General features: G+C 38.3%; 1 protein-coding gene across 1 annotated transcript; it reads right to left on the bottom strand.

The window, feature by feature from the left end:
- Positions 1-5,126: 5,126 nt before the first annotated feature.
- On the bottom strand, positions 5,127-9,593 carry Olfr449 (olfactory receptor 449). Its single transcript, NM_001356410.1, has 3 exons — positions 9,419-9,593; positions 9,267-9,321; positions 5,127-6,151 (listed from the first exon to the last, which is right to left on the bottom strand). The coding sequence occupies exon 3, from the start codon at positions 6,124-6,126 to the stop codon at positions 5,191-5,193; it is 936 nt and encodes a 311-aa protein (NP_001343339.1). The 5' UTR covers positions 6,127-6,151; positions 9,267-9,321; positions 9,419-9,593; the 3' UTR covers positions 5,127-5,190.
- Between the last annotated feature and the right edge of the window lie 659 nt (positions 9,594-10,252).

Genomic DNA, 10,252 nt, shown 5'->3' with positions numbered 1-10,252 from the left:
ATATGGTATGTATTCACTTATATGTGGATATTAGCTGTTCAGTCAATGATAACCAAGCTAGAATGGAGGTTAGGAAGAGAGTAAGGGACTGGGGAAGGAGGCAGAGAAGTTACCCTAGGAAAGAGAAATAGAATAGATGGTTATGGATGAGAGGGGGTGTAGGGAGAGGGAGAGAGAGAGAATATTAAAGGTGGCTTAAAAGAAATTGCTAAATAATGAGAGAGAGACAGAGTCCTGACTGGCCATCTCTTGTCACTAAATGAAGTTCTAGTACCAGGAATGGGCTACATCTACTTGAGTAGTCTGGCAAATGCATCTCATGAAAATCTCCAAACAAACCAGGGTGTTTCCATGACTACAGCTTGAATTCCACAGACTAAAGGCCAGGGACCATTGTAGAAGACAACAGCTACACAGCTCATTGAGATGGAGAAGTTGAGCTTTTGTGTACCAAGAGCTTCTCTTCTATATTCTAGTGCCTTTGATATAGGAAGGCGCTCTGCAAACTAACAAAGGAGAAATGGAAATACCAATCCAATCACAACCCCTTCAATCTGGTGACCTGCCTGCAACATGTGTTAGTACAATGGTGGCACAAGGATTGTAGGGATAACCAAATAATATATTATTTGACTCAAGACCCACTCCACAAGAATGGACCCTTATCCAACATTGCTTGGGTAGTGAAGAACCTCAGACTAGAGAGCCCAGAGTCCTAGTGTAAAACTAAATAGTCTTTATCTACCAAAAGAATATAGCAATAAAATGACTCCTAAGGATGTTCTTTTACACTCATAGATCAGTGCCTTGCTCAGCCATCAAGAAGCTTCCTCCGATAGTAGTTGGGGAAAAAGGCAGAAACCCACAGCTAGACATTATGAGAGTGAAAGACCTTGGAACACTCAGCCCTAAATGTGGTGTCATCACTAAATTCCCCCCTCAGAGTTCAGGGAACACTGCAAAAGAGGAGTTGAAAAGAGTGTGTAATTCATATGGGATAGAGTACAGTTAGGATACAGTACATGGTAAACAAAGAAAACATTCAAAAATGAACTTACAGAAGCTGAGGCAGCATGCACAGGGACTGCTTAGGTTTTCACAAGCTGGGCTCTGTGAGATCTCCCATCCCACCAAACCTAGATGCAATCTTAACTGATAACCACTTGCAAATGAAAGTTTAGTTTTCTCCATGGCAGTCTTACTGGGGAAACAAAATACACTTAAAGGTAATGTGCATACCCAGCAGTAGAAACTGACAGAAAACCAAAGCAAGGTCATCTTTGAAGCATCCTTGTTTCATAATGTCATGTCAGGACTTTTCCTTCCAAATTTTATCTTATTTTTATTCCATTTTACTTACTTATTTATTTTCTCTTTTCCCCTATGTTCTTTGCATTTATATTATGAATTCCACTTTCCTGTTTTTAAGTAGGACTCTGTGACTCTGAGTGTTTCTGGTGACTTTCCTGGGGTTCTTTCCCTTCTGTTTGTTGTTTTGTCCAATTCTGATGCATTAGTTTTTCTATATTATATATTACGTTATCCCATTGTACATTCCATTATATTATTATCACTTAGAAGCCAGGTTGCTTTTCAATGAGAGACAGAAAGAAGGTGGGTTCACATAGAAGAGGATGTAGAAAGGAACTGGGAAGTAAAGGGAGGAAAAGACATAATCAGGATATATTATTTAAGAAAAATAGTCCTATTCTCAATAAAAGAAGAACATAAATCCTAATAGTACCTAGGAAGAAAAAGCAGCCAGCTGCTGATGGAAATAGGCATCTTCATTCAGGAAGCATTTTTCTCTGAGTACAATCTACTTTTAAATCAAACTGTGACTTCCTCCAATGTCTTTAGTTTTCTGCACAATAGAAAATATTGTTCTCATATTTTCAAGATGTATTTTATTTGTTAAAAGATGCATAATTAATTTTTCTATATTGAATTTTATGAAATTCCTTACATTTTTGATTGGGGATAACAAGAGTCTTAGTGCTTGCCCTCTAGGTAAACTGAACAGTGGATTTGTAGCATCTTTACTTGGTATAAACTAACTCTAAGTAAAACTGTCTGGTGTAAGTGGGATTTTTGGAGAAGCTGGTGTTCTGCCCTGGGCAGGCAGATGGGTCAGAATGCATACCACATTAAAATTTGACCTTAGAACTGTCCTTTCTTTCAGTTTCCGAAGCAGGCCTTTCCACACACTTCTACCTCCCATTCTGATTAATTCGGTTATCACTTTACCTATACTCTCATGTTACGTTAGAGTTAAATAGAAATCTCCATTGTGTATGCCTTTAGAGTTCAAACTACATGAACACATAGGCATAATGACTTACAACTTGTGTAAACATGGTGACATCATATTGACACCATTAATAACTATGTCGGCCATTGACGGGAGAAACTATATAGAAAGCAGAGCATAGAATCATTTCTTTCTACAAAATCATAACATACTAGTCAGATCCAGTGGCCTGGCAATATACTAGTTTCTCCACAGTTTCTTTGACCTTTCAGTTCTTCAGGAACCAATTGAAAGAGTTAAGGATTGGAGTCACAGTGACATCAAGTATAGAAAAAGGATGGTGTCATATATTACAGATAGCTTGTTTTCTCAGAATTTACCTATTGAACTGCTAAGAGTTGTATTCTTTCTGTTGAGGCAAATTAATGTATTACTCTGAATTACATTTTCTAAATCCCTTCTCTATCCTATTTTCACAAAGAAGTCAAAGGTACATTACTAACTATCATTTGTTCTTTCATTATAGCTTAATAAAATGTATACCTTCACCAAAACCCACCGTTTTATACCTTTTCCATTACTCAGTCACAAAGGAAATCATAAATAGACAGTTGCCTTACAGTTGCTGACTCCAAGATTGTGTCCATGGACATAAGCAATCTGTATACAATCTGTATAGAGTACTCAGACAGGTGAAAAAGTATATCCCTTCTTACTAATTTCTCCACATAAACTTCTATCAAGGAACATCTTTTTCAGATCTTAAGACTATCCTAGGCACTGAGTACTCAAAACCTTTTGGATCATGTTAGCTGAGCAATTGTGTAAGCCAAACGAAGCAAGCATAATTGTTCCTATTTTCCATATAAGGAATCAATGTTCTAGCAAGTATAAACAGTTCTTCCAAGTCCCCTTGGTACAGTACATATCTAAAGTGAAAGCTTAGATTATGGACTTTGACTTTTATTGTTTGTTCTGGTTTGTTTTTCTGATCTCTACAAAAAATGATTTGTTTGTTTGTTTCTTCCTTGCTTGCTTGTTTTGCCTATTTTTTAGGCACACAGTATTTCCACTAGACTGTAACATGACAGATTGATTCATATGAATTATTCAGAAAATAATTCCTTTTATATATTTGTGGTTTAAAATAAAAAGACACTCATAAGCACTTTTTATTGACTAAGGAAATGAAATCCATCCAGAAGCACGAACTAAATTATTTCTATATCAGCAGTTTGTATTTGCACATTTATTCCCTAAAGTGAAGAATATGTCTATTTCTCTTTGACCCTTTCCTTTCCTTTCCTTTCCTTTCCTTTCCTTTCCTTTCCTTTCCTTTCCTTTCCTTTCCTTTCCTTTCCTTTCCTTTCCTTCCCTTCCCTTCCCTTCCCTTCCCTTCCCTTCCCTTCCCTTCCCTTCCCTTCCCTTCCCTTCCCTTCCCTTCCCTTCCCTTCCCTTCCCTTCCCTTTCCTTTCCTTTCCTTTCCTTTCCTTTCCTTTCCTTCCCTTTCCTTTCCTTTCCTTTCCTTTCCTTCTCTTTTTTTCCTTTCCTTCCCATTTCTTTCCTTTCCTAAGATCTGTGCTTCCCATTTGTCCGCTATATTTTATCAGTCATCACCTGCTGTAGAAGTTCATTATCCACTTAGTCCCTTTGCAATTACCTTCCACTCCTTGCCGCCAAAGAGGCGTGTTTTCCTTAGGGAGACTCGTGCACTGAATAGAAAATCTTCAGAGCTCAGAATCAAGCAACCTGAGCTTTTGACCTTTGCTCTCTAATGTTTGGGGGAAATACTATTACAAATGCACTGAATGAATGAATGAATGAATGAATGAAGAAGTAATTCTTCCTAAATAACTTCTTACTTTTAAAGTGATTCTTCTACTTAGGTGAAAGTTGTAATGGATGTAATGAGTATTCATGTTTTAAATTGCCCATGAGAAAAACTAAATTCTGACCTCTACAGCCATTATGTTGAATGTAGCTGACAGCAGAACTCACTTCACTCTTGGCTAGACTGTGAAATAGAACAAATCTGTAGACGAATCAGAAAGGTTTTATATAGGATGTCAGAAAAAGAGCTGAGGATGACCGTGGCATGGAAGGAAAATCTTGTCATTCCTTAAAATTGTGTTGTTATTGTATCATGTAGGTAAAGACAGGAAAAGACAGGAAAAGGAAGATTAATGAAAAAATACTTCATTTGCAAGACAAGAGAACTAATAAGGCTAGTTGAGTCAATACTGAACTTATTTAAGGTTTATTCATCATCTACTTTACATTAATCCATCAGAGAATATAAATAAATATTCTGAAAGGAAACATGGACTTCAAGAAAAAGCAAGTACATAATTGTATCAGACTACAAGATATGATTATATAATGTACAATTCACTTTATAAAAGCTTGCTCTTGCTAGCAGAAAGGGTGCTACTCAAGGAGTGGTACTTACACTAGGAAGTTAGTGCCAAAGTAAGGTTTTGGAAGGAATTGAGCAACAGCCTTCCAGCCTCTGCCACCAACAGAGGCTCCAAGCACATAGAAAATAGCGTTGTTGAGGAATCTATTTCCTCTGCCGGTCAGGTAAATGGGAAAGGAGGGACATCACGGAATCTTTTAACCTCAGAACTGTTTGTACTTGCAGGACCCAAATCAGGCCAAACCACACAACACCATATCACATCTTGTTTAACTGAGTTATCTACATTCTTATAAACTCCATGTTTGATTAGAGTCAAAGAGAATTATTTTTCTATAGATATATACATAGAATGTATGTCCTTAGAGAACAGATCTCATGCACAAATATATACAAGTGCCAAGATTGTTGTGTACATGATGAAATAATATTAGCACCAATGATCTTGAGCTAGGGCATCGAAAGAGAGAGGACATAGGACAACAGAGAAGTCAGTCTTTTCTTTCCAATCAGCCAAAAGAGACTAGTCAGATCGGATGACCTGGCAATAAATCAATTTCTTTAGAGCTTCTTTTACCTCTCGGTTCCTTAGGCAATAAATGAAAGGATTGAGAGCAGGGGTCACAATGGCATAGAAGATAGAAATAACTTTGTTCATGTTGAAGGCATGGATAGCTCGGGGTCGGGCATACATAAAAATAGTGGCTGAGTAGAAGATGGTAACCACCACGAGGTGGGAAGCACAGGTGGAAAAGGCTTTCTGCTTTCCTGTTGGCATGCGTAACACAGTGGCCAGAATGCATCCGTATGATAAAACAGTGATTGACAGCGGAAAGAGGAAGATGACCAGAGCCAAGACAAAGTCCACCAGCTCTGCAATGGACATGTCTGTGCAGGAGAGATTAAGAACGGGAGAGATATCACAAAAGAAGTGGTTGATGACATTGGGGCCACAGAAGCTGAGGCGGGAGATGAAGTAGATCTTTGCCAAAGAGATGCCAAAGCCAATGACCCAGGAACCAAGAGCTAGGCGGAAACAGAGTCCATGGCTCATGATGGTGGGGTAGTGTAATGGGCGGCAGATAGCCACATAACGATCATAGGCCATTGCAGCTAGGAGAACGCATTCCGTACACATAAGTGCAATGAAGAAGTAAAGCTGTATCATACAGTGAGTGAAAGAAATGCTGTTACTCATGGACCAGAAGCTGAACAGCAGCTTGGGCACGGTAACAGAGATGTACCAGGTCTCCAAGAAAGACAGGTTGGCAAGGAAGAAGTACATAGGCTTGTGTAGTGGTCGGTTCTGTTGCACCAGTAGGATGATGATCACGTTTTCAGCTACAGTCAGAATATAGGCCACAAGAAACATCAGGAATACAGCTGCTCTCATGCTCAAGCTCCCAGGAAACCCCACCAGAATGAACTTGGTGACCCGTGTCTGGTTGTCCACATCCATATCAAGTACACAGGACCTAGCCTTTCTGAGAGAAAAGAATCACTTGATCAGAGTCCGTAGTCTGGTAAACATCTATTAGTAATGCCTTCTTTGAGTACCTATAGCATTAACAGCTGTTTATTAATAGCATAGTATAGGTTAGAACTCAGTGGTTCTCAGCCTATGGATCAAGATTCCTTTGGGGATCAAATATGAGATATCCTGCATATCAGCTATTTACATTACATTTTATAACAATAGCAAATTTATAGTTGTGAATAGCAATGAAATAGCTTTTGGTTGGAACTGTATAGAAGAGGAACTGTAGTAGAGGGTGGCAGCAATAGGAAGGTTGAGACTCACTGGGTTAGATCGATGCATGGGCCATAATAAAATGCTCTAACTCAATTTTCCACAAAGCATTTTTACTTATATACTATTATTTACATATTAATGATGTGGTATTAGAGATATATTAGGTATATTTCTATGATCTCACTGACGAGAGTGTAAGGATTGTATTCAAGTCTAAGCCAAAAGCCATGTGCTATCTGATATCCTCATGGATACCTCCTAAATAAACTATCAAAACCCACTTTGTGTTACTTTTGTACTTCAAAAGATACACTGGCCTTCGTTGTTGTCATCTGCTCACAATTGTGGAAGTTCTTCCTTGGAACTGGGTGAGTGTCATATGTCACTTGTTTCTTTTTTTTCTACCCTCAGTGGTGATGGAAAAGACATGTCACCATCAGAGGATTACATGATCGAGAGGCATGAGGAATCAAGCTTGCCCCTGTGAGCTCTCTGGACTTCATTCTAATCCTAAGTTTTCCATGGAGTTGCTCTGCCCTTCAAACCATGCCCTCGCTGAAACCCATTTTTCTCTCTTGTTATATGAATATTCATGTGTTCAGTGGATGTCACTGTGGATTAAAATGAAATTAAAATCTAGTAAAAGATGTTTTATGTCAATGGAAGATGACAATGAGTGTGGAAGGGGCTACTGCTACATATTAAGGCAGTCTTGATAAGTCTAGATAAGATAAGTCTAGATTGGTTTGTATGTGTGTGGGGGGGGGGGGTGTACCTACTGTAATCCAAGTAATTGGTGAGAAACAGAAAGGAGGGGAGTTGGTGGGCTTTCAGATTCACAGGACAAAGATTGGTCTCTGGGAGATGTAACTGTTTAAGCTAAAATGGAAATGCATTAGATATTTTTTAATGAAGATTAAAAATCCAGAAAGTAACAGCACATGATCCGGAACGGTATGTCCTTTTGACCTGTGAGGAGGTGATATTTTAGCAGAAGATTCTAATTAGACCATCTCTTTGAAGACCTAGGTAAAAGAAACCCAGGCTAAAGTAAGACCCCTGTTGCTACTCTGTGGTGGATAGAAAAGGAGTTGGAAAGGGGTAGGAAGGTAAGTGCAGCTGAGTAGATGAGACCCCAAAGCTTAAAAAAAAAGTAAAAAATAAAAAAAATAAAAATTAAATAAAGAATTAAAAAACCCTAAATACAAAGGAAGACAAGCAGAAAATTAAAGACCTACACATGATTATGTCATGAAAAGATAATTGTCTTTCAAAGTGAACTATATGAGTGGTGTAATGGGCTTTAACTTAAGATTCCAGTGACCCTGAAAACTGGTTTGATAGAAGTGAGTTTAAGGTCCATTTTAGATGTAGAATCTCTAACAGAAATGAAAAGATTTGGATGTAGAAGATTGGGGGAGAGGAGACCAAGGAGAAATCATAGACAAATATATAGATATACTGCCATTTACTAACAGGGAAATTTGGGGGTTTTCATAGGCACTGTCTACACAATCAAAGAGATGGAAATAGATGAGCATTTGCTGTATTGGATGAGGATCAATGTTCCCCTGAATCCTATAAAAAAATATCAGGGTGTATTCAGTAGGTACCAGGAAGTTTGCTTACTACTGTTCATAAAATACAGAAGTTGATCCATAAAATAATGTTAATGACACAGAATTAGTCCAGTTTCACAGAGGCACTGTAGTTCATACACAAAGTGGTAACAGTTTCTAGTTAAAAAGAGATGCAGTCAGAATTATACCAAAGTTCAGGCCTGTCTGAGCCACACCATCAACTGCCTATCACTGACCTACAAAGCAAGTCAGATTTCAGTCTCATCACTACTTTTAAGCATTTAAAATTTATAATTCTATTATATGTTCTCCATTCTTACTGAAATTTTATTAAAAGCTCAGGTCATTAGTGCTAGAATGAATATATAATGCAGGAATACATTTTACCTCAAACACACACAACAGAATGAAACATACAGAGATGCTTGTCATATGTGCCAGAGATAATACATCCCAAGATCTATTAGTGAGAAAGTAGAGTATTTCAGGCAAATGAACTAGAAAAAAAAAGGTATAGAAGTCAGAACAGCACAGCATAACAGCTCTAAGCTCTGCGTTTGGCAAACTGAGAGGGAATGAGTTAAAAAGGGATGCATGGCAGGAGGGAGAAAGAGACTCATTAGGGTCCAGATTATGGGGAACTCTACACACAGCAGTAGGGAGTTCAAGAGCTATCCTTAAGCAAAAACTGCATAATGACTAAATGTTTGTCATGAGGATTATAATAACCTTGTATTTAACCCTGGTGATGGATATGAGAAGACATGTTGGGTAGAACAAGGTTATCAAATTAGAACTTGATGGTAAAGGTGTAAGCCACACTTATAACAGACATGTAGACACACAAGGAAGAGCAAAATCACAAGCTAATTACTGATTGTTAAAGAAACCGAAGTGAACATATTCAGCTCTCTCTACTACCATAAGCAATACCAAGATCTACCTACTTACATAGGAAAGACAAAGAAGTATGCAGCATAGGGATACTGGGGATCACATAGGAATCTTAAGGGGGGTGGTCATAATTAGGGTAGTTATTTAGGACCCAACATCAGGAAATCTCTCTCAAAAGCATAGGCGAAACCTATTCCCTTTGTTTATTGTATAATTCTCTGCACATAGATTTCAGAAAATGAGAATATCATTTTGTCCAGTTGCTGGAATAACAGTGGATGGAAAGGAAAAACATGAAAGATTTATAGTTTAAATGTCACTGTACCTAAGGTTTGCCTAGGTATAATGGATGTTGCAAGAGGGACCACTTACCTTGGCTTAGCAGCCTCTGATGGGGTAGATTGTGAAAAACAATTCCTCACTGATTCTAAAATAGAAAGAAGTACAAAGAAAAAATTCAGGTATTGAGTAGATATGAGTAACCCACTTCCTAAACCTACAAGAAACCAACTGGCACAGATTACCCCACTGCTTTGCAGCAGATGACCAGGGCTATATGAGAGGATGTCCCTGAACACTGAGACCACCACATTTGTGTCCAGTGTGGCACCTGGCTGGATCTTCCAGCACTCTGGGGCCAGAGCTTCCATAGCCTTCTGGTGAGTACTTTTCTGGACTAGAGCATATCAAGCTGTGAATGTCTTTGTTCATCTGAGGACTTTATACAGCATAAAGATCTTGGCATCTTTCCCAGGACTTAAGAGGAAAGAACATTGACAATGACTGCCCAAGTCTCTTGTGGTATACAAGGAAATTTGTGCCCACTGTGGCCATCTCAATTGTTATACTTGATATTGGCTCCATGGGGGAAAATTATTTATGGTCACATACTTTAGGAAGAACCATTCTTCATCTATTCTTTGTTGAAAGAATAAGAGAAAACAGAGCATTGCATTTAAGGATCTCCTTTCAGACACAGAGCTTTACCTTAGCTTTTGGAAAACAGAATGACCATATCAGTTCTCCTAGGGAGGCCATGACTGTTGAGAGCTAGATTGGTATTGTGACAATTTAGTATGGCTTTAAATGGAAGTCTTTGTCATAAGGTATGTCATAAGGTAATTTCATAAAGTATGATAAATGAATTTATCATGATTAGTGAGTGTCACTGTCATCTGCAGGGTGTCACTTGACTAATAGTTCACATCCTGAGACAAAATTACAGTTCAGCATATATCACTTCTCTGTATGTGCAGAACTCCTAAGCTGTCCTCACAACAAAGAAAATCTCAAAGATTCACTGTGAATTTATAAGACAGAAATAGTCCATTCTGGGGTGACACTCACATTTATGGTAA

This window comes from Mus musculus, chromosome 6 (assembly GCF_000001635.26).
Source record: "Mus musculus strain C57BL/6J chromosome 6, GRCm38.p6 C57BL/6J".
In the NCBI taxonomy this organism is placed as follows: domain Eukaryota; kingdom Metazoa; phylum Chordata; class Mammalia; order Rodentia; family Muridae; genus Mus; species Mus musculus.
The sequence above is the reverse complement of the archived record's forward strand: the minus strand, read 5'-3'. Positions and strand labels throughout refer to the sequence as shown.